At 33.4% G+C, this 26400-nt stretch overlaps 1 protein-coding gene across 4 annotated transcripts in view; it reads right to left on the bottom strand.

Annotated features, from left to right (window-relative positions):
* The window catches only part of LOC120779722 (uncharacterized membrane protein DDB_G0293934), a 188094-nt gene that overhangs the window by 153997 nt on the left and 7697 nt on the right, over nt 1-26400 (bottom strand). The window contains exons 2-5 of one of the 4 annotated variants that reach the window (XM_040112091.1): nt 19997-20037; nt 19735-19928; nt 11756-11932; nt 11206-11244 (exon numbers count right to left, since the gene is read on the bottom strand). In XM_040112091.1, coding sequence (XP_039968025.1) covers nt 11206-11244; nt 11756-11813 — 97 coding nt within the window. In that variant the 5' untranslated portion in view covers nt 11814-11932; nt 19735-19928; nt 19997-20037. Of the gene's footprint in view, nt 1-11205; nt 11245-11755; nt 11933-19734; nt 19929-19996; nt 20038-20176; nt 20473-26400 lie in introns of all 4 variants that reach the window. The other 3 variants (XM_040112088.1, XM_040112089.1, XM_040112087.1) reach the window with 3 other exon arrangements.

The following is a 26400-nucleotide window of genomic DNA, read 5'->3' as shown; positions in this document are numbered from 1 at the left end:
TTCCACCTACCAAGATATTGAAATTGGAGTCAAATAAATTTTTATTACAATCAACGATAACTTAACATTATCACTTTTGTAAACTTGTAAACTCAATTCATTAATAAATTTGAAGGTTTATTCCCACTAGGGTATTTTACCCAATTATAAAATTTAAATTTATTTAAGTACCTTTAAAATTATACGATTATTGGGAGAGAATAAAACTGATTTCTTATGGCATCAATTGTAGATTAATGTTTGAAATATTAGCTCTCCGCTGTAGTGCTTACGTTCTGCTGAACAAACAAAACTGCCCATATTAAGGAACAAATGCTAGGCGTTGTGAATGCAAATTTATTTTTTTCACTACAGCAATTAGAAATACTTTGTTTTCATTATCTTTAAATATTAGAGAAATAATTTAAAAAATTGGTATAACTGTTGTTATTTTAAGGAAATATTACTACAAGTCGAGACATCGATTGTGTAAAATAAGTTATTCTATTTCCACAATTGTCTTTTGGGACACTTAATGGAATACATACATATATAGCCAATGAAACTTTAATACCGAATTTACTTTTGATATAATGGGTTGTCAAAAAAGCCTTGCGGGATTTTTAATGATTTTTTTTTAATTTTATTGAAATTGAAATGAATTTTGGATGACTCATGCCCAGCTCTTGACCAATGCTACGGCTGCTACTATGCCGGTCTCTTTCGACCAATTCAGCGATTTTATCGCAATTTTCGACGACAGGCCTTCCGGAGCGTGGCGCATCTTCGACCACCTCTACACCAGAACGAAAACGTTGAAACCATCGTTGTGCGGAGGAAATGGAAACTGTATCGGGTCCATAAACTACACAAATTTTATTGGCGGCTTGAGATGCATTTTTGCCTTTATCGTAGTAGTACTGTGAAATATGCCGTATTTTCTCTTTATTCTGCTCCATTTTTGCGACGCTAAAACTCACGAACGACTTAAAAGAAACGACAATCAATCAAACACGTGTTAGCGCGTGAAATGAGCTTTCCAAAAAGGTATAGCATGACCCGATGCGACGAATAAAACTAGAACTACGCGCTTTCAGCGCCAACTAGCGAAAATACCGCAAGACTTTTTTGACAACTTAATATAAACATCATATGGGCTTTCATCTCAAATCATCTTTATTCATATGATAAATAAACGTGTATTACATGTATGTATGTTTATGAATATCAACGTTTTCATACAAGAAGAGTTAAAAACAATTTATATTACATCTGGCGACAATGAACCATCCTAATACTTTTCTAACAAATGTACTAAAACCATAAGAATTACAAAACGGTCAAGACTATTTTCCAAAACCGTCTATAAGCATCAATAAGTGTGAATGAAATAAATGAATGAAGGAGTAAGCAAAGCAAATACAAGTAAAGTTCCCAAGCGTTTGATTGGTGCGTCACTTTTTTGGTTCATCCCTTAGACAAATTTGATTGGCTGAAGAGGTCGTATTCCTATTGCTTCAGTTGCTGCAGTACTCTTCACCTTATTCGTTAGCCAGTACTGCTGATGCATTACAATATGATATTCTGGCACAAATATACTTACTTACTTAAAGATTTTGCTATTGTTAGTGAAATCATTGGTATGTAAATGTTATATCTCCAATTTTTTAATAAAAATAAAATATCGAGCACAACTATGCATGCCGTCAAACAATAAATATTAGTATAGTATATATACTTTTACTATTAATGCTGGTATCTTATAAAATATTAGATAATTATTAAAATTTATTTTCCTGATATAATAAATAACATAAACATGTCTATAGTATATTAAACCACCTCCTGGGCGTTAGCATAAATTGTACCTTTTGTATCTCGTATTTCCTGGCATATTCATTTACGATAAAAGAAGGTACGTATGTATGTATTACTTTTTACTTCTGATTTCAAAATTTTCACATAATATAGTTTCAAGAATCCTACTTTTATGGACAAAATTGAAACACCTCCCTGTATATGGATGTACGTAAATGTAAACAGTAAAGATACTGTGATACTACTTGTATTTTGTAGATAATCCCCTTTTCTATCATTTCATAAAATCTTTAAATAAATCTTTATTGTTAATGATTTAACCGGTCGCATATAGTTTCGAATTACGGACTTTTCAATCCAGCTTCGGCATATTCTTGTCTGATCTTTAAATTTTTTAATAATGAATGGCTTTCGACGTTGTGATTACCGATAAAAGAAAGTTTCCTCGCTTTTGTAGATTGCCACGAAAAAACTGGCAAAGCTATTGCCACTTTAATATGTAAAACATTGGAAGATTGCCGTGGACAGGGCTACGATAATGGTAGTAATATGAGCGGGAAATATGAAAATCCAAGGTAAAAATAAGTGTGTAGTTATTTCGCCTTGTGGTGCCCACGAAGATTGAACGTTTACGTTGCAATATTTTGAAACCCCTTTTACTACATACAACTTATTGAATGTCATCAATGATCAAAAATTAGAAACACTTTTCCCAAAAAATTTCATCGCTTTGAGAATATTTTGAACTTTTCCCGTTTCTGTTGCAGGTTTTCAACGTGAATTAAGTGTTTTAATAAGAAATTTTCATCAATTATGCTCGACATAGGGCAAGATTTCAAGATTAACTACACTGTGCCTAGAAGCAGAATTAGCCAAGAAGTTAGGTTTCTAGACTATTATCGGCACATTCGCTGCCGTTATAGCTCGAAAATATAACTTCAAAGTTCTAAATAATAGAAGATTGCGGGATTTTAAAGTGCATGTTAAAATACTTACTCACCAACAGATTCAAAGAACCGGTTTTTAAGTCATTCGATCGATAAATAAATGTTTGAATGAAACGTTTCTGTCTTCTTATTAACTGTCAAGGCTTGCTATTCCTAAATTTTTTTGAATAATTTTTTATTTATGTATTATTAGAGAACTCACCATACGCATGGTAAAATCATAAATTTTTACGCTTGTTTAAAAAATTTTTTGTAGATTATATACAGATTTCGCAATTACAATTCCCAACGCTATGTTTTCGGTTCTTTATAACTTATAAATTTATAAGACTATATGAAACCTCTATATATGTATATTTTTAAAATCGTACAAAACAATGTTGTTCCACACAACATCAACCAGAAAGCAAATGAATAACCAAGTGAGAAAACATTCTCGTAAATTAGATTCCCCCCGCCTTTTTACCCATGGACCCGGGATTTTCCCTCTGCGGCTCTGCTTATCCCTTTCTTATTAAATTATATTCTTTATTCTTGCAAATTGTGAGATTATAGTTATAATACTAGCTGCTCTCCATAATTTTATGAAAGAAGAACGATCACTTTTTAACTGGTTCAATTATTTTCAGCTTCATTTTTACACAATTTATTTTATATAAAGGCAACCGGAAGAGTCACCGCAGACCAAAGCGATCACAGAAAATAATCATTTATTCATTGAAGTACTTATAAATATGTATAATATGCGTATGTATATGGGAATGCTCTGTGGGACTGAAACTAAAACTTTGTTATTCTCCTTTTTCACTTTTTCAGCTTTGAACTAAATATCTACTTCCTATCAAAGCAAAGTGAAGCAAAACGATGTAGTAAGGTGTCAACATGAAACTAAAAAATGTTGCGGTTAAAATGGAACTTACTTGTTTTCAATTATTCTCTCAAATTAGCTTTAATTGTAATAAGATATTTCTTATTTTTTTCTCGCAACATGTTGCTACAGAGTATTATAGTAACACATAGTATAACACCTTAAATTAATTGAGATACATATGGAGTTATTTATACATACATTTATACATAAAGACGAACTTAGGATGACGAGTTAAATTCCAAATTAGTAACTATCTGTCTGTCCGGTTTGTCCATGCAAGCATAATTTGAGAAAAAATTGAGATATCTTGCTAAAACTTGGTACCCGTGTTCCTTAGTACCCATGAAATATGGGTATCAATGCTTTGTCCACAAAATGCTGTTAAGCAAAAATAAATAAAGAGCTATACTAGGCTCTAAATAATACAAAACGTTATTTGTTACAATGTATCGCAGTGGAAACTCATATCTGTGAGGAATATTATTAGAACTCAGAGAGCATCCTTTCTTGATAATAGTGTACGATTAAGTCGAAATTCACCAGAAACGAGTCAGTACTTATATTAGCTCCCATATAAGTAATAATAAGATTTTCTAACTTCCGGTCGGCTTTATACTGTATATGTATGTACCAGTCAACATTTAAGAAATCCGAAAGCACTTCATTGACCGAATGTCTCTTATAACATTGTGTCTCTAGCATAGGCCTCATTTTCTAAATATAGATACAAATTTCAGACTTCCGAATAAATTCATAAGAAATGTATCAGCCAATATATATAATGTTTTAACAAAACTAACTGAACGCATAATACTTACATATATTGGATATGCCACATATGTTTGTATGTATATGCCAAATCACATCTCCTAATATAAAGTTTTGCTGCATTTAAAAGTATTTCTCCGCCGCAAATTGCGAGCGTATAAAATGTTCGGTTACACCCGAACTCCCTTCCTTATTTGCATAATAAATTACTTTTGTATAGTGACAGCTACATTTGTATGACTGAATTAAAAATTTCAGACTAAAGACATGAATTTAAAAATGAAGCAATGTTTGCCCAATAAAACTTAATACGCGGCTGAAATTCAAAAAATACATAGCTCATTGTGAATTATTTTGGAACAGTAACAATTTAGACAGCTCAAAAAAGTTTTATTTTAAAATTAAAGTAATTATTGCATTTACCTTAATTTTCATTTTTACCATTTAGATTTTTATTCCAAAGTTGTACATATATGTTCCTTTAATTTAAAATATTTGTTTAATGGAAATTACTCAATATCTTTTTTACGAAGAAACAGTAACAGCCTTTGATATAAAACAGTGTACTTGATTTGGTGGCGGAAAGAAAATCCAATTTAAGTGAAATGAAAGGCAAAGAAGTGAAATTTGTATGTACCTTGTTTTGATATTTGTGACATCGGGTGTGAAAAAGTGGAGGGTATGAGTGGTTTTCTGCATTATTGGATATCTTTCTCAAGCAAACTTAACATTTGTCACATTGCAGAAAATTGAATGAGAATTCCGGGTGGTATTTGAAATAATTTTTAGATGGAGAAAACATCCAACATGTTTTTAATTGAGAGCTTTTGCAACCCTCGTTTATATGTTAGCACTAATATTAATGAAATCATTGTGGTTCTAAGAGGACAAAGAAGAGTAGGTAATAATATTTTTGCATTCGTCGATTAAGTGTTGTTCATCTTTATACTCTCATAACATGCCGCCCAAGGGTATAGTATAATAATTATTTTCTTCTTTTAGGTAGGGGGATTTTTCTAATGTGTCATATTGCTCTAATATTCTGGGTACAAATTAATACTAAATAACAAAAAATGCTATAATTATTTAATCAACATAAAATGGTTACTACATTTCTTAAAATGTTAAAATAGGTGATATAAAAAATATCATAAATCTCTGAACAATACCGCTAGAAATAAAAGCAATCAACAAATGGCGCAGCACCGCTTTTCTTTTCATGAATGTTCTTGTTTACAATTCGGTGCATAACTTTTCTATTAAACATTTTAGAAAAAAATTCAAAATTTGACAAGGCTTCACATATAAGGCCAGTTTCAGTCCTCCTTGATTACTTTTGTTTTTAATAGATAATCAAATCATCAATTGAAACACAACTCTATTATGATACTATCGAAACTTGGCATGGGACTTTCTTCATTTAGACCTACATATGTATGTATCAAATATAATGATTTCTGATCCTCCTATTAACATAACAATAAATTTGTCAGACAGAATGTGAAATTAAAAATTCAAAAAATTGGTTTATAACTTCGCCTAACACTTAGATAACAAATATATTTACTTCAGTCGCCTCATTATTTGAAATAAAGCACTTAGAGCAAATAGTTAACATTTTATAATCTATCAATTTGCGACATTATTTATATTTGGTTCCCACAAAAATTAGCTTCCCCTTACTTGAAGCTTACACTTATGTTATGTATTATTCTTATTTTTGAGTTTATGTATGGATAAACGGCAGCGGTTTTATATTCTCGCAACATCTTGCTACAGAGTATAATACTTGTGTTCACGTAACAGTTATTTATTACATCTAAACTTATCGATATAGATGTCGAGTAATATATGTTCATATATGTACATGATCAGTATGAGACGAGTTGAAATACGGGTGATCGTCAGTCAGATTTGTCGCGTCCCAGCCCTTATACTACAATATACATATGTATGTGTACTGTACATCAGAGCAGGCCAAATTTTTTTATCCTTCTAAACAAATTCACTTAAGAGACTATGGGTCCTAAAACCGGTTTCGAGTTAGCGATTTTTAAGGTAAAGATTAAAAAAGCTAAATAATCGGTTGTATGGGAGATTTGTAATTTAGTTGTTCGATCTAGCCGATTTTGACAAGGGATTATAAATTCAAAATGCACCTATGTCCGAAATTTCATTCGGATTTCTCAAAAACTAACGAACAAAGTTTAATAATCATTAAAAACTTTATGCTGCATCAAAAGTTAAAGCATTCAGTCCAAGCCTTTTTCTATACCTTATCAAACTTTTAACTATTTATATCAGTCAAAATGTGTAATATTTTAATGCATTTAATGCAACTTTCACCAAATAGGATTGATTTTAAAACAAATATTTCGAGCCCGAAGAAAAATTTAGCTATGAAAATAAGTGTGACAATGACCTATAAAAACATATCAAAACTTATCGTAATCCATTGACAATTTCGGCGCATAATGAAAATTTATTTCTTAAGTAGTTTTTAGTAGTGATATAAAATATTTGGTTACAACCGAACTGAATACCGCCTTACTTGTTCTGCTTTGCGTTTGTCGGAGAGTGAAAATGAAACTGTCCGTCATAATCATAATTAGAATAATTCCCAATGGGTGTAAGAACTAGAAGTCAAAACATAAGTTATAAGTGATTTGTCAATTGATATTAAATCTGAGAGTTTTGGTATTTGTGTAAGGGGCAAAATATTGTATGCTAAATTTTAATAAGTATTTATAAACAACTAAGAAACGGATATGTTCGGGTGTAACCCAACATTTTCTACTCTCGAATTTTGCATAGATCAAGATATCTCTCATTTTCCTTCAAGATATGAACGACGAAACGATAATTATATGTATGTACATATGTTGTATAAGTTGCTATATGTATTCTAAGCAAAGTGATAAATATTACCAAACGTCATTATTTTGTTTGTTTTAGTTCTTTACAATGTTTTGGCATTACCTTCTTCATTATTGGCGCAGACACCGCTAGCCGAGATGCTTAAAATTAATGCTGGGAAGCGAAGTTAGTTAATGCTTTAGTAGCATATTAACATCTGAGACATACAAAAATTAAAAAAAATTAAAATTATTTTCTGACTAAAATATAGAAATTAATTTCTTCACTGTGCAGTAATCTTAATGTTACAATTTAAATATATTTTTAGATTAATTCAAAAACTGTCAAATGATTTTTTTTTTTACGTTTTGACGTATCTGACGTACGTTCTGAGGATATCCGTTGTAACTCAGTGAAGGCTAAGGGAAATAATATATATGTATACTATGTACAAGAAAGCTGTTAAACTATTTAAACTCAAGGTCGGCTGAAGATATTTTCCTGAAAATTTTTGGGGATAAGAATATGAATACTGTTTGTCTTATTCTCGTGGACTGTCACATAAAACGTAGGCTGAGAAAATGCAACTGACGCTACTGATTTTGTTAAACTCCTAAACTACTGAGCCGTTTTTTTTTTAATTTAGAATACTGTTTTCAATTTGACCCAACATTAAAGATAGGACAGTTTATATCTCAATTATGCTAAAATTCGAAACAATTCATATATAAAAAAATATTATGCTTATACTTATAAAAGCATAAGCATGTGTTAAAATTTCATATACATGGATTATACCAATCGTTGCTACTGAGCAAGGCAGTGTTTTCTTGGACCTTGAACTGGTATGACATTTCTTCTGCGGCTACTTTGCTAGATAATGGGCGAATGAAACCAAACCAAACCAAATGCACCGTGTAAATAATAACGGCGTAGCTGCGGTGTTGAGAAAAAGTTCAATAATAATTTGAGATGAGTGGATAATGGCTCACAAATATTTTCGATGTATTGCACAGAACAAAGCAAGATTTAAACAGCAACCATGAACTTTTCGTTAGTACTGTCTGACAATTGTCTGTTCGTTGAATGGTGAAGTGTTATAACACATTGGTTGACAAAAAATATGCGCGTACAATTGAAAATTTATTCACCAGCACAAATATAAAGGGACAATAGCTAGATATTGGGAATGGTAGAAAAGAACTGCAACCAAATACGCTCGGTTTTCTCGAAAAAAAAAAATAATCAAGAGTATCGGGCTACGTACCGGTTTTCTGATATAATTCTCTAGATATTAAGATAATACCCCTAATACCTTCAAATAATTTTTCGGTTGAAAAATGTTTAAATTGCTACTCTTAAAATTTAGAAGTTTATAATAATATAATTTAATGTATACCTTAACCACCGCAATGCATGACCTAGAACACCTTGTATAACTTATAAATAGTAATTTGAGTATAAGTTCTCTTATTATAGATTCAAGAATGTAGGTCGAGTTATGAAAAAAACTACGACATTAATGGAAATAATTAAAAGTTACTCGAAGCTATCTCTAGCGAATATGGAGCCTGGGCTTGCGTTATAGGTTTGCTTTTGCCCATCTTTGATCCATTTCTTTTAACAAACGAAAAACAGCTCAAAAGAACACATCTGACCTTAGCGGCAGTCACAGATAAAATAAGCAATTAATACAGCTAAAATCGTACTCCAGGGGCATATACTCGTATATCAACAAAAAATGGCAATTAGACTCAACATTTGTATCTAAAGTTAAAGGAATATAGCTTGTAAAAAATAGGATTTAAAACTTTACTGTACCATTTACTAATTTGTATGGTAGTAATATATACGCTATAATGGTCCGATATCGGTGGCTCCGACAAGTGAAACGCTTTTTGGGATCGCTATCGCAAAAACTGATCAATAATATCATAGAGTCCATTGTTTCCTTCTGGGTGGCAAACATAATATACCCAGTTTTTATCCCTAACTTCTTTCAGAAAAAATCTTTCAAGCAAAAGAGGATTTTTATTTTTTAATCCAGCTGTTGGAAGTAAAAATTAAAATTTCGTTTTTAAAAGAAAAAATAATATTTATTTTTCCTTTTTATTTTGACTTAATTTCGAGAAAACCCCTAATTTTTAATCGAAAAATCTCGAGTTAACATTCAGATTTTTGTATCATATGATTAGATTCTATGATTGCTGAAATATGTATCTTCTTCCTGATGGTGTTGAAAAAGTGTATATTAATTACTACGATAAATTTTCTCATAACATGCAAAAACGATTTAAAACTGTTGTTTTTACAGCTGATACTAAGAAATATGTAGATGAAATAAAAAAAGAGTTTTGAAACATTTTCAGCTGTTTAGTTGGTTATTTTTTGGGTTTTCTAAGCAAATTTGCCATAGTAATAGAAAGAACAGATGTTAGGAATCATAAAGCCAACACACATTAAACCAAATTCTGAAAATTTGACTTAAGATTTATTATTGAAAATTTTTTACACTGTAAGCTAAAGCTAAAGATCTTTTCATTACCTACAAAATTTCCATATAACTGTTTTCTATAGGACTCGGAATTTTGCCGGAAATAGAGTTAAACCGTGAATATGCAAAAAAAAATCGATTTTTTCAAAATTCCAGACTAGAATACCCCCTTAAACCCTTAAAAATTCAATCACGATGCGGATTTCCTTTCCCTTTCTCGGCCTCAGATGTAAATTATTTTTCCCTGAATGTTCGTTATTTTATCTTTCGTTTCCGATGAGTTTCAATTTCTTCCCTTCTTCATAATAAGGCTTCTGCACTAGTCTAAATTGTTATATTGGGTAAGAAAGGTAAACACTACAGCCAATAACATACATACTTGTAGTACGTGTGAAGTCGTGTGAAGTTACATTTATCTATTTTTTGCTTAAATCTCTATTATATGGCTTCAAATGATATGTTCATGCCTTATTTCAAACAAATGTATGAAATATTAAAATAGTATAATATAATTCCACCTATTAAGTCGAAATATTTTGCTAACTGGTATGTGAATCGATTTTAGAAAAATATGGAGGGCCTTAAACTCGAATGGATTTATTACAAATATTGTAAACAGGAAACCCTAATATACGAATAAAAAATTGAATGGCATTCCAAAAAAAAAAAACTACTTTATATAATACTTTATGATAAGGCTTACGTTGAAATATGCGAATTGGCGAGGATACAACAAGCAAGATAATCATGCAGTGAGTATATTTTCAAGCCGCTGAGTTAATTGCTTTTCCATGGCATCCATTAAATTGTAAATGAGGTTACCGTTGTTTATTGGTACAATAAATATGCAACATTTAGGAAGAACTGTATTAATATTCTGAATAAAATTAAAATAATTTAAAAAAACTAATTAAATTAATAAGTTGCAATAGTGAATTCATTGTTGTAATATTTCTCATAATACGGATTTTTTTATGTTTTTACGCATAAATTGTTTCAGATGTTATTGCGAATAGGTTGTTTTTTGCTAATTTATTCTTTTTTTGCATTTTAGCATTATACATATATGTACATATATGCTGATAAGGATTCGGGCTTTTAACTAGAAGCGTTGTGACATTTCGTCCAATCATTCTCGAATTATTGGTCACAAAATATACTTCTTCCATTAAACTAATGATAAGCTCCGCTAAGGAAAAAATCACTAAAATTCTTGAAATTGTTTTGGGTGATCGTAAAATGAAATATAAAATCTTCAAATTATTGACATCTCTATTAAATGCGTATGCCATATCATTAAAAAATGTGTCGGTTTTTTGAAAATCGACCATTTTTTTAATTTATGATTGGACCGTATTAAAGAGATTCGTAAAAGATGACTCTCATCGGAGCTCGCTGTAGTATTTCAAAATTGAAATGGTTTTGTATATAAACCTCATATAGTTTAAAATTATTTATTATTTTCAACTTACCATCACCAGATAAGCTTCCTTGTGAACTATGATTGTCTTCTGAAAATAGATATAAGAGTAATTTCGCTTTATATATAATATAACAAATAATTTATAAGCCGTATTCCTACTTAAAGAGCTTACAAATAACACAAATCAATATATTCAATACGTAACAATTTTTCTTGTGATACGTATAAATAATCAATTAATGGAAGAAGAAACAGATTTGTGCCCTTCTAAGATATTGTTTATATCAAGTATACTTGTAGAATTTCACTTGGATTAAATCTATAATGGAGGCAACATTATTCATGTGCAATTTAAGAAAATGTATTCTTAAGTTATAGTTTAATATTTGTATATAGTACTGCTAACAATGCCTATTTAACGGATACCGCCCATAGAAAATCCCATTTTTCTTTACTACTGTTCTGAAAAGTAAAATATATACTGCAGCAATGTAATTCTCAACTGAAAATAGTTTTACCGTAAATATTCTTACCATTTCGATGTTTGGATTTTTATAGGTATAGCTCTACATTGATATGAAAAAAATGCTTACACTCACCGACAGATGTTTGAGGTTCATTCATTGCGTTTAACCATTCTACCGCGGTTTGTTGCATGAAGTTTGCTGTTGAATTTGTTGAAGATTCAGCGCTTATCGGATTATTTGTTGTTAAAGAACTAGTCCCCAAATCTTCATCACACCCGTTACTGCCATTGTAATTATTTAAATTGTGTACTTGTAAGAAAATATTTAAAATTATGGATGATTGCTATATTTATAAAGCGAAGATACCTTACATGTAAATATGGGACTTACAAACATACATACATAGTTAAAACATAATCTATAGTATTTAATGTTGAAAATACTTTCTTAATTTTCGAAGACATATGAATCTACTGATATACACAAAAGATCAAAGAACAGTCGAAACAATGTATTTTGGTAACCCTCTTCGAAGAAGTTTAAGACAGTTCTATTGGTCGAAAAAGTGATGACGTACAAGTAAAAACCACGCCGTCTACTTGTATTAACCCTCATCGAGACCCTCGGGTCTGGCCAGGCATATTTTGTTTTTAAATGTTATTTAAATATATTTAGAGTGTAGCAAACGACTTGCGCTTCCAGGTAGCTTCCTAGAATTTTATTGTCTATAGAATTCAGAAAAAAAAAATTCGAGGATATCGTATCGAAAAGAACGAGAAAGGATATTATAATATTACGCCTTAGTACACCAATGGTGCTTGGCTATTTTGTATGAAAATATATGAACTTGGGTATGTTTCTATCACATAGCACGGTTGATTTATCTGTTTTCATGTTCGTTACATGTCCAAATTGGGTTGTATGTTTATCTAGGTCAAATAATTTAGACGCTAAAGCGTTTCAAAGGTTAAGAAAAATGTAATTTTTCTCAAAATGTTAGGGGAATCCCGGGCTAGCGCGATATTTTTTTCCCTAGTATAGGTTGACAGCTGCAACCAACTGTCATCGGCTCGTCTCATACTAAGCTCAGTTTCTATCGTGGTATAGAGGAGTAGGGAAAGTCCCATTCACAATAGAAAAAAAGCCATTCACAGTCCTTAACCTACCCCTCAAGTGTACGTTCACAATAAAACATCATGGCCACCTCTGGTGAATAAGGGTGGCGAGAGGTCAAAACGGGTTGCAGAAAGCGAAAATGCTATAATATAAAATTAAAAATTTATAGTACTATATTTGTACATGTATTAATACTATTTTCAATTTTTGTTATAGATTGAAGTTTAATGCTGTTATCAAAAGATTTAATTATATCTTCTTGATATAAATAAATATGCTAAATATTTTTAAGCGTTGTAGTTAATTTATTCATGGACATTTTTGATAATGAGTGTACCAAAAGAGATAACTATTGTGGAAAAATTTGGTATTACATATCATAATAATTCGTCTGAACAGTAAAACACAATTTTTTACTGTAAGATAAATCAAGAGATAATTATAATAGCTATGTTCTCTGAATTTTAAGTATAAATTTTTGTAATCACAAACTACATATACGTTTTATATGTCAGAATTTAGCTATATGCCGGCAATCAGGAATCCTACTCGTTCCCAAATGGAGTGTTTGATTATCCTAACAGATTTACCACATTGTTTTATAGTTCTAAGCTAAGTTTTTAAATAAAAAGGATTCTTAAAGAAATTATTTTTTGAATTTGCAATATCTATAAAATACAACTCAAATTATTTAATTTTTAATAGCGGTTCATTATTAGCCAAATTACATTTATTTGTTTTTTTAAGTTTAAATATCAACTTCCACACCATTCATAATCGACCATAATTCACTAGATGTAAAGACGAATTGTAATTCGCGTAGATGCAAATGTTTCTTTTCAAATCGCTGCTTGGTCACCAACGCTGCCAACTTTCATTTGATGAGCGTTGTTTATTATTTGCGTAGTTCTTCCCGATGTTCTATCGGTTTTGATGGAGCTGGTTCCCCCACTCTCCCAATTCGGCATCATAATATTGCGCAGCACGATATGGTCACAATTCCCATGGTACTTGCTCTTCCATGGAGGTCAATTGTACACCAAAATTCTTCAACCACGGTATGTCGGAGGGAACGACATCGGTAATACATTCGCTATCGACTCGTTCCGTATGTAGCTCACCAATAAGTTGTTCAGGACAGATAAGCTCAGTGAACTTGGCTTTCAATAGAAGGTAGGATCGCAACGCATGTCTTAACGACGGTATCCCCACCATTTTTCATTTTGCGCATAACACGATGAAACCAGTCAATTAATTCGCTCTGGTAACGCTTTGGTCTGCAAGGTGGGTGTTTAGCATATTAGAAAGTATGTAAATTCAATTTTGCTCAAAATCTACACAACAGCTTAATAAAGCTGACCAGCAGTATCGGTATCCTAAGCGCAATTGACAATAGCTCGTACAACATCCGAATGTGCTCACCGGAGTATTTGCTCTTCAAGAAGTTACTTCCACCTTCAAACACAAAGCTCATTGGTTTGGGACTAGCGTTTAAAGCAGACAAATAATCAAACGTTCTACGCCAGCTTCTTTGCTGATTCTATAAAAAAAAAATAAAAATTACATGGTAAATCTATTGAAATAAAGTTTAATTTTAGCTTACCTAGCAATGCGACGTGCACCTTTCACAAGCAAGTCATTGAATTTAAAATTTTGTCTCGAATTCACGACCAACTAAGTTCATAAATAAATCATAAAATTGGAACAGCACCTGACCCATTACGCAGCAGTATTAACGAGGCCATGTTTAGTTATTCCGTACTTTTATTGGAATAAAATCCCAACCCGATCTGTTATTTATCGTCTCAAGGGAAATTTGCACACTTCTTCCAGATTCAAATAACTAAATAAACCATCGTAAAGCATTTAACCATGAAATAAACTCAAACAAATTGTCTTGCAAAAACCTTCGTTACGATGGCAAAAATGTAAATATGGCTGTGAATGAGCATAATCTGGACCCCACTATTCGGCATGGTTGCTTATTTGTTCGTAACATTTTTCTGTGATGAACATTTATTACTGTGGTAAGTTAAAAAGAGGCAAAAATAAAAAACTTAATTTTTCATGTATTAGCTCATATTGTTCTCATCTTTAAGAATATATATTAAAATAAAACGATTTTCTTTTGAAAATATATTAAACTTTTATATATAACCAATATTTTTGGGACAACTTTTCCATAAATTTTAAGAAAATAATACAATGCAACCATTTTCCGGTCAAAAGTCAGCCATCTTGATTAAAAGTCGGCCATCTTGGATTCCAATAGAAACTCAACCCCGGACTACACTTGACGTTTCTACAGTGGCACCTCTCAGCTGTGCCTTTGTTTACATAACATCAGCTGATAGTGACCTTACTCCTCCTCTACCGTGGTTTCTTTATAGCACTCGAGCTGTGACCACGTGTTATAACCTCTCTGCGACAACAAAAAGAAATTCGACACTCCGAAAGTTTTTTTTCAACTCTGTGTACAGTTGATTTTTTTCACATTTTCCAATAAATTCATCCAGGTAAATATGTTTATAATATTAGTTGAGCCTTTAGCCTTCGACACACAAAAGAAATTTTCCACGAATTTACATTGTGTTCATTATCCACCGCCATTTTGCAAATATGAGCGTTTGGGGAATCTCGGGCTAGTTTTTTACATTTGACATGCTAACTTCATATATTTAACGTGTATGAGTGATTTTTCGTGCAGAATTTCAACAACACAATAGTTTTTCAACATTTCCTGATAGTTTCGTGCTCCGAAAAATTTTTTTTAGTCATTATGCCGCGGTACTATCCCAAACAAGAGAAAATTGTTGATTTCGACAACATTTTGGAGGCGATGAAGTCGGTGAAAATACATCACAACAGCGTTCGACAATCTGCGACGGCACACAAAATTCCGAGGACCAACCTGATGCGTTATATTGCAGCATTTGATGGTGTGAGCATCGAAGTTACTACTGCCGATGTAATGAAGAATTTGCTGGCTGAAAGCACGACGATGGGCACAAAAACAGTGAGTTCTGCTGGTTTCTTTCTTTTTCTTTCATCGAATAATAAATAATTTTTTTTTTATTTCAGATCTTCAACATCGAACAAGAGAAGGCGCTGATAAGCTACATTCTCCAGGCCAGCGACATCAACTATGGAATTAGTTTGATGGAGCTTCGTAAGCTCGCGTATGAATTTGCTCGGAAAGTTGGCGCGTCGTATCCGGATCCATGGAACGACAATCAACAGGTGAGTAAGGATTGGCAGTTGGCGTTCATGAAACGCCACAAAAATTTGTCACTGCGAACACCAGAGCAAGTAAGCCAGAGCCGTGCGAAGCGATTCAACAAAGAGAACGTCGATGCATTCTTTGCCAACCTTTCATCCGTTCTCGGTAAGACGCCGTTTGAACCTCACCGAATATGGAACATGGATGAAACCGGGTGCCTGACCGTGCCAACCAGACCTGTCAAAACCATCGCGCGCAAAGGACAAAAGCAGGTCGGCTCATCAACATCTGCCGAAAAAGGCACCAATGTGTCTTTGACTTTGGCCGTCAGCGCTAGTGGCCAGTCTATACCGTCATTCTTCCTCTTTCCCCGAGTCAACATGAAAGAGATTTTTATGACTCATGCGAGTCATGGCACTGTTGGTGTTGCGAACGGTTCTGGTTACATGAACTCTGACGTATTCCCTCAATTTATGCGTCATTTCATCAAGCACACCGGTGCTAATGCCGATTCGCCAACCATGTTGCTGATGGACAACCACGGTTCGCATTTATCGATCGAGGCGATAGATTTGGCGTTGGATCATGGCATCACGTTGCTGTCTTTTCCGCCGAAATGCACGCACAAAATGCAGCCGCTAGATGTTGCGGTATTTGCACCATTTAAAGGCATGATGACCGTGAAGCATGATGCATGGAAAAAGTCCAACATTAGTGTCACTTTCGATCTGCATCATGTGCTGCTCCTTGTCGATCAGTGCCTCGATGTTATGTTAACTCCGAAAACCATCAAATCCGGCTTCCGAACAACTGGCATCGTTCAACCCGCAAATTTTCACTGAAGTTGACTTTGTCGCTTCGGAACTGAGCGGCGAAAATTTGTTCGGTGACGAAGAGAAAGACGCCGACAATCAACGTCGAGTTCTTGCCTCTGGTGATGCCATTGTGACTGCTGCAACATCGTCGTTGTCTCTTGTTTCGGCTCCACAGCTCCGTGATGCATTGAAATCGGTTGGCCCGTTAAAATTGGGCACACCTGCGCCGAAATCAAAACGTGGCCGCAAGACAATTGAGTCAACGATTTTGACATCGCCTGAGGTTGTCGAAGATCTGCGTGACAAGGCCGAAAAAAAGCGGCAAAAATTGACGAAGGCAGCCGATGAACCAGCAGCCAAGAAGCAAAAAGGCAAATCGAAGACGCCACGGAAGAGAAGCCCGTCTCCGACCGAAACCGACATCGAAGAGGACTTCGATTTTTGCACGATTTGCAAGAAAAAGATGCCGAAGCACGAGAATCGTCAAAACACGGCCCATTGCATCGTTTGTGATCGAGGGGTTCACTTGAAATGTGCCGGACCGAACCCGAACACTTACACCTGCATCCACTGCGAGTCGGAATAATTTTTTTCGCCAATTCCTATTTTTCTTATTATTTATATCTCTCTCTTTCATTTCCATTGATAAATAAACGTTTTTCATCGGTAACAATCATGTTTTAATCGACATTTCGTGGTGGGCCCGACATTCCCCACCTTTTTTCAAAATCGCAAAATCAGGTTTTTTGCGCCAATGGCTATAACTTTTAAATTTTTGTAGGATTTTATCAAACCAATGTTATCAAAAGGAAGGTTACGACTCGCACTACAAATCCATGCTTTGGAATTTTCACAAAAAATAACTTTTATGTGACTTTTTAACCGAAATCAACAACATTCCCCACCTTCCCATTTTTTGAGGGTTGAGGGCTTTCCTGAAAGCCCCAGGGGTGAACTAACTCGCAAAATGCTTTTGACCCCTCCGGTCCCATACCCTCCAACTGTAGTGAAACAAAAGGACATGGTGAAAACCCATTTTCGCCTATTGCCACGCCCCCGGTGGGGCTTCGGGGGGAATTATACATTTCCTGAAAGCTCTTTAAATTATTCAACCGGTGCAATTTAATTGACCCACCTCAGGTCAAATACTTTAGCCGCTAGAGCGTTTTAAAAAGTTAAGAAAAAATGTAATTTTTCTCAAAATGTTAAATTTTTTGTGAACGCTATTGCTACGCCAAGCGTGAACAAGGCAGTCAATTTCATTTCAACCAAATCGAGAGGTAAGAAATTTCAAAAATGTATCTATATTGTACATATGTATATGAGCGTAAATACAACACGTATTTCCATACAAATGTATGTAAACATCACTTGGCCTAGCTAAGCACCATTGGGCTCGACTAAGTGTATCAGACCGTTGGTCTCGACCAGGGTTAAGGAGGGGGTAAGGTTTTAAAGGCATAATTTTATTAAATTTAATGATATATAACGTTGTCAAAAAAGTCTTGCGGAATTTTTATTGATGTTTTTTTTTTATTGAAATTGAAATGAATTTTTCATGACTCATGCCCAGCTCTTGACCGATGCTTGGCTGCTACTATGCCGGTCTCTTTCCACCAATTCAGCGATTTTATCGCAATTTTCGACGACAGGCCTTCCGGAGCGTGGCGCATCTTCGACCACCTCTACACCAGAACGAAAACGTTGAAACCATCGTTGTGCGGTGGAAATGGAAACTGTATCTGGTCCATAAACTACACAAATTTTATTGGCGGCTTGAGATGCATTTTTGCCTTTATCGTAGTAGTACTGTGAAATATGCCGTATTTCCTCTTCATTTTGCTCCATGTTTGCGACGCTATAACTCACGAACGACTTAAAAGAAACGACAATCAATCAAACAAGTGTTAGCGCGTGAAATGAGCTTTCCAAAAGGTATAGCATGACCCGATGCGACGAATAAAACTAGAACTACGCGCTTTCAGCGCCTACTAGCGAAAATACCGCAAGACTTTTTTGACAACTTATTATTATTGTACAACTTTTGAAGTATATTAGAAAAAACTTTCAATGAAAAATATTAATAACGTAAATAATGTTCACCGCTAAACCACTTTTTTTCAAGGCGCTTCTGGAGATTCACCGTCACAGGCTTATTTATTAATATTTGTCATTGAAAATTTTTTCTAATATACTTCAAAAGTTGTACAATATTATGTCATTATATTTTATAAAATTATCGCCACAAAAAAAAAGCACAAATACTTATGTATATCCTTTTTTTGCCTTTAAAACCTTACGCCCTCCTTAATACAAGTAGATGGCGTGGTTTTTACTTGTAGTACGTCATCACTTTTTCTACCAATAGAACTGTCTTAAACGGTCTCATTTTCTGAGAGTAAAGCTATTGTTTATGAAATCTGTATTTGTTATTACAGGAAGTTTTTCGTATGTTATCCAGTTCCTTTAATGTATCTTTGAACTAAACAGGTAAACTGGGTGAAATTCTGAACCAATGTCGTTAATTTTTAAAAATAAAACTTAATGCTCATTTCATTAAAATCCGTTAAGATGCTTAGCATAGTGGCCATTGTATTGAATATATAGGTGCTGGATCTAGATATGCATAAGTATATGTAGGTAGATATTTTTGAGTCTATACCTCAATATAATAAGCGAAACATTCAAAATATATTCATGGTGAAGCCTTTCTTACACATCAACGGAAGCATGAGTTCAGTTAAATACGAGTATCTCTTGAAATTATTAAAATAGTATAAATAATTAAGCAGTTACTAAGCCGTTAACTATGCAAGAGTTTCTATCAAAATTTTTTCAATAAAACGATTATATATTCAAGTGACGACTATTTCAAATGGCAAGAAATATAATTTCTAAATATAGTCTTATTGGTTCTCCATTGCTCTTCATAAATTTCCTTAAAAAATTTAAACATTTACCTTTATTTTTCTCATTATCACTTTGAATGGCTTGCGAGTATGGATTTTCGTGTTGATGCGATTGTATTTGAGCTAAGTGTTGGGCTGATGTTGCTAATAAGGTCCCAGCAGGTGAAGAATGTAGGTGAAGTGCAGATGTACTATGTGAAGTTGGTTGGTGTAAATGCTGCACATTAAGTGAGCTTGAGTGATGACTGTGATTGGATCCAATAGTATTACTGTTAGATATCACTTGTAATAATGAACTGGTATTATTATTTACTTGTGATGTTTGTAATTCCATGTTGTGCTTAATAATGGATCCTGTAATAGTTGGAATCATAATTATATAACATTGAAATTTTTGCAATGCAAATAATTGTTGTTATGAAAACAAAAAAATATGTGCAAAAGAGTAGAATTATATTTCTTATAATTAAAACAAAACAAACACACAACACACACAATAACAGGCCTGAGTTTTTGCGTCGATATGGGAGAATACATGAAATATGGCTTGATCATTTCACATAGAAATCCAAGCGACAATCATCCGCGGTACTGGATCGTTTGAAGGACTAATTTGACGAAAAACGATCGCATTTAAAGAAAAGAAAAGTGTTGTTTCACCAAGATAATACAGCGCGTTACAAGTCAGTGAAAACGATGGCAAAAATCCATGAATCGGGCTTCGAATTGATTCCGTATCCACCGCACTTTCCAGTTCTGGCCTACAGTGACTATTTCATGCTCTCAGATCTGAAAATAATGGTCGAAGAAGTAAATTTTTATTCGAATGAAAAGGTAATAGCCGAAACTGAGGAGAATTTTGAAACAATGAACAAATCGTACTACAAAAATGGTATACCATGAAAGGAACTTTGTTGAATAAAAAATCGAATTTTGCCGTAAAATATGAGTTACTAGGGTAGGCTGGGGATTTTCTAATTGACCTATTATAATTTATTATAAAATCGATCGTAAACTAAAATATACTTTATCATGATGTTACTTAAGCATTTTTGTTGCAAAAACCCCCTATCTCAAACTAAGTGAGGTCTGAATAATTTCATAACATACAAATATGTGAAGGCATTTATTGTTTCCAATTCATACAGTTCATTACTGTGCAGATATTGAGCTTTTGTAGAGTATATGTATGTAAGACTAAAGTCAGTTTTATAACTAAAGGTTATTTTTTGCAGGCATATGAGTATACATATGCTTAGGAAAGTTTATGTACTGTGCCAATTTTCTTCTTATTAATAATTTAGCTAGTAACTACTTAGTCATAAATCATTATATTAGGAATATGAGGTTTCGACCAAGATCTAGAATCATTTCATTCATATTCAGCTCAATACTTTTTACCAACATTAACAGACCAATGGCTTTAACTTTTGACGTTACGAAAGTATACCCAAGAATATATTCCCATATCATTTTATGAAGATAATTCGCACAGTGACAGAAATAAAAAGAATCATTTGGAATTAGAAATCATGTGTATTATTTTCTGCAGCAACATGTTGCGAGAGCAGAAAAGAAATTCAAGAAGAAAACAAGGTTCGTTCCAAAGTAGACAAAACTTTTTGAATCTAGCACCCCCTGGTGGGCCTGGTGGTCATCTATATGTCAACTGTTGCGTTGGAATCTGCTATCTTTATCAATTGTCTAGTGAGAATTCCATGACATTTCATAGATTGGAAGTGAAGTTATTGCGTTTTAAGTGTCAGTATGTTTGAGTTATCGGTGCGAAAATGAGCTTCGAACAAAGAGCCATCATTAAACATTGTTTTAAAATTGGTAAAACTCTTACCGAAACGTTTTAATTGATGAGGCAAGTTTATGGCGATGATTGCCTATCCCGTAAAAGAGTGCAAGAGTGGTTTCAACATTTTCAAAGTGGTCGTGAGGACATAAATGACGATCAACATGTGGGCCAATCAAAATCCGTAATCAACGGAACTGTCCATCGAAACTGTGCGTGAATTCATCAAAAATCAGCCAAAATCATCATTGAAATTCATGGAAATGGAATTGAACATCTCCAAAACATCGATTTATCGCATTTTGACCAAACATTTAGGCTTACGAAAGGTGTTGTTCCGCACAAATTGAATGACGACCAAAAATTGCTCAAAATCCAACATTCGATCGACGCTTGTGATCGATTATTTGACCAAAAATCACATTTTAACCATTAACCACTCCCCGTATTCACCTGATATGGCACCGTGCGAATTCTTCTTTTTCGGAAAAATGCATTTTCCCATGAAAGGAAACCGTTATGCAAACGTAGAGGCCATTCAAAAGGCTTGCACCGGCATACTGGCGGCCATACTGGCCAACGAGCTAAAACACTCATTCGACATGCTTTTGGACCGGGCAAAAAGCTGTATTGAAGCAAATGGAGACTATTTTGAAGAATATAAATTGATTTTGCCGAAAAAACCATTTGTAAAACAACATGGAACATAAGCTTACGAGTATTAAGTATTTATATGATGAAAAGAGACAGATTTACTAAAGTAATCAAACAAATCATTTCACTAGTTTAGATAAGAGTGTACCAAAATTAATGCACGATTTAAATTAGCCGCCATTCAATAGTGTAACGTTCAATTTGTATTCTCCTGCAACCAGTTGCTACAGAGTATTATAGTTTTGTTCACCTAACAATAGATAGATTTAGAGTTATATATATATAAATGATCAGGATGACGAAAAAAATTGAAATCCGGTTGACTGTCTGTCGGTCGGTCCATCCGTGCAAGCTGTAACTTGAGTAAAAAATTGAGATATCTCGATATGAAACTTTGTATGTCATTTCCTTACAAAAAATCTTTTAAGTTCATAGATGGGCGTAATCGAACCACTGCCTCGCCCACAAGTCGATATTAACCGAAAATATATAAAGTGCCATAACTAAGCCCTAAATTAAGGTATAAAACTGTAAGTTAGTACAGAGGATCGCAGTAGCAAGGGGTATCTGTGGGCAAAATTTTTGAAAAAGTGGGTGTGGCCCGCCCTCTAACAAGTTCAATGTACATATCTCCTAAATCACTTAAGCTACAACAACCAAATTTGCTAAGTAAAAATTTTATAAGAATTTCCATCGACAGTGTGGATGAAATAGGAGGATAACCCCGGTCTCTTCCCATAAAACGGTACTGTTAAAAACTACTAAAAGCGCGATAAATGAATAACTAAATACGCCAAAGACATTCAATTTTATCACAGAGATGGTAAGAGATAGACTTAAGGGAACCGAGTTAAAAATTGGACGATGGGATCTCATATTTCGGGACCCAAACAAACCAATTGCGACAAAATTTAGTACGTAGCATTTTTTCACATTAGTATGTCACAGTGTGAAAATGGACAAAATCGAATAACAACCACTCCTACTTCTCATATAGAACAATTTTAAATTCCACTTGATTCGTTCAGTTTTCAGCACACAAATCATGAAGCAATTAATATAACGGAATAAAACTTTGCACAAATAATATTTTTAGATTGTGCCACTTTATGACCAACAATTGTTTAAATCCAATAAAAACTGCTCTAGACCCTAGGTACCCGGTAGCTATAGTTGACTTTTGATCAAAAATGTCGGTTAAAGTGTGATATATATAAATAAAATTAAGAGATAATCCATCTGTTAGAATGGTTTGTCTGTATATCAATGGGTTGAATCGGACCAATACTAGATACTCTTAGGCCCCATATACTTAATATAAAGATTTTTGAACTTCCGGGTGACTTTGTACCGCATATATTGCCTAAAGTTTGAGTTATCCCAATGAAAATAAGAGAGCGTGTTTGATATCATAGAAGTGCATCTTGGCCTGGCCCTTCTTTACTTGTTTTCTTATGTATTTCGTAATTAAATGAAAAAAAAAAACAATACAAATCCGTAAACTCATAGGATATATTTTGGAGAAAATTGAATGCTCTACAAAAATGGTCTCTTTTGCGAGTTATTAGTAAGTTGGAAGAGATATTTGAATTTTTCTTTCTGATAATACGAAAAAAAGAAAGCTATAATTCGGAGTACCTTCCCGTTACAATTAAAACCTCATACTTTCTTAGAGGAGTCTAAGAATTTAAAATTTTCTCAACACTGTAACAGTTCTGCCATTTTTTATATTATATGTTCTGTTAAGTTTGTTATGAATATCTGCGCGTCGTTCGCCCATCATCTAACAAAGCAGCAGCAATGCGTGGCGATGCATCTGCCAATGCGATTTTCTGTTCTGATGCCGATTCCACATGATTTTTCCGAAAAAAAAACACCTTGTTCACTAAAAACAATCAGTTTAATCTATATTTATACTAGGGGATCCGGAAACGCGTTGCAGTGGTATACATTTTATACAATTATTCATATAACAAACTATTCAATACAGTGAAAATATTATTTACGAAAACGTTTTTGTCGGTATAAGAATCCAAGGGATTGTACTTAAGATTTAATTTTGAATATGTTCATACAAATAAATTTCATTTGAAAATAACAAATTTAAGGCTGCTTTCTCAATGTCTGGTTACCAGCGTTTCTGTCCAGTCAATAAAGTTGTCCGCTTAATAGATTGTACTTCAACAATGTGCATGGGTAATGGAGATGTCCGCTTAATAGGGCGTCCATGTAAGAAAGTTTTCACTGTATTCTTATTTATGGCTTGTTTTAACTACCCTATCCTCTAAGTTGGTTCTAACTGAACACAATGTGCTAAATTTTACTAAAATTAGTTAAGTAGCATAAGAGTCCATCGCGTACAAACAACGTGACACGAACTTTTTATATGTATATAAAGACGTGTGTAATAAAAATTACTGTACTGACAGTAGCTGTGTGAAGTTATTTTGTATTTTTTGAACTAAAAAACATTCAAATGATTCTTACATGATTATTGAATTGTTTTGACTTTTAACATAAAACGATGAAAAAATTCAGCCAAATCGGTTCTTGAGTTATAAATATTTGCACTCATATGTATGTATGTATATTGCCAAAAAACCTCGGTTAGAACCTAGTGCAGGACTTATGTAATACCGTTGCAAATTTTCACGTCTTTTATATATAAAGACGAAAGCAATGGCAGAGAACATGTGTACAAGCAGTTTTAGTTAAGAACGAAGCCAGCAAAAAGTTAAATGAACTACTACAATAATATCTCGACTGAAAACAATATGCACAGCGAATGCAAAAAGTGCAAATCGTTAGTTGCGCGTAATAGCGGATATGATGATGGAGATCATTGTTGAAGCTTTTCGAATTTGCGTCTGCTTTTGCCCTCGTCGTTATTACCTGCTCATTTGCTACTTCAGGTGCTTTTACTGACTACTACTATTACTAATATTGTTAGGTGTATTATTATCGTTCTTTTAGTTGGTGATTTCCTAGCTTTTACTAAGCACGTAGTGTTCAAGATCAACTGATTTGCGGTGGTGATCAACAGGTAAGCGACTGTTAGAGGGCGCACGCGCCAATGCTTCCTTTTATTCCAGACTTCTTGCTTAAATAACACATCTTGTAAACTATGCAAAAATGATGATTGCAATAAAAATAAAAAATGTGAAAACAACCAATTACAAAGTGAACTACCGGAACAAAATCTGTGCCTTTTTATATTAAGTCGCACTTGTGTTTAGAGCATCTTGCAGCACATGAACTCTATCCATCGTTCGCCTATACATTTATTGCTTTAAGCTTGACCGTTGTTTGCTGCAACGAAAAGGGCACTCAAATCGAAAATCTATTTTCCGCATATTATGTAACAAGGCTCTTTTGTATTACAACAACGTATTTACGAGTATGCAAAAAAATATAAGATTATACTTAAAATTATATGCTTTTAGCATTTGCAGTATGATAAACCAAAGCCTCAGTGGTTGGTTTGATGATTTCTGATAATAGGTGACAGCATTTGTCTTAAGATTATTAGTAGCTCAGGGTATTAATAACATTGGACATATAGCTGAACATATGTATTTGTGAAGGTTGTAGATGTTTACTTCAAGGTCGTCAATGAAATAAAACAGTTGTAACTTTTTTAACATCGTCTTATGCTCTATAAGGATGTAGGGATGACATTATAAACAAATTTAATCTAAGTCAAGTATATATATGTTATATTTGTCAGACTCCATTCACAAATGGACAGAGTTTGAACTTCGTTATGGTCATAAAACAGTATAATAAATTTTTGCAAATAAGTTGCTACACGTTGATTTTCAACAAACTTGGGTCGGCAGTCGCTTTATTGAATGTGTACATGATACACATATAAATTGTTTTTTTTTGTAATAATTTGAATTTAGGTCCCATAAAATTTTTATTTGGCCATTTGTATTATCAATTCTTTTTTTTAGCTATACAAAATTGTTAACACAAACAAACGTTCGGAGAGGTTACCTCATGTGTCGTTATTTCAAACTGTGTTAGTTATTTCAACCCTCTTTCACAAGTATTACATGCATGGAACATGTGTCTTGGAAAATGTACTAGGAAAATATCGGGTAGTTGCATTTTTATACGGACGGTCATTTAAGAGACTCACCTGTTTATAATTGACTTTTGCTTTTATACGTTATTTCTCCCTAATGTTACCTATTGTTTTTTCCAATTTTTCACGTGCTCAAATTTTGATGGAAGAGATAGAATTTAAGGTCAACGTT

The sequence above is a fragment of the Bactrocera tryoni genome, unplaced genomic scaffold (genome assembly GCF_016617805.1).
Source record: "Bactrocera tryoni isolate S06 unplaced genomic scaffold, CSIRO_BtryS06_freeze2 scaffold_11, whole genome shotgun sequence".
Classification (NCBI taxonomy): Eukaryota; Metazoa; Arthropoda; class Insecta; order Diptera; family Tephritidae; genus Bactrocera; species Bactrocera tryoni.
The sequence above is the reverse complement of the archived record's forward strand: the minus strand, read 5'-3'. Positions and strand labels throughout refer to the sequence as shown.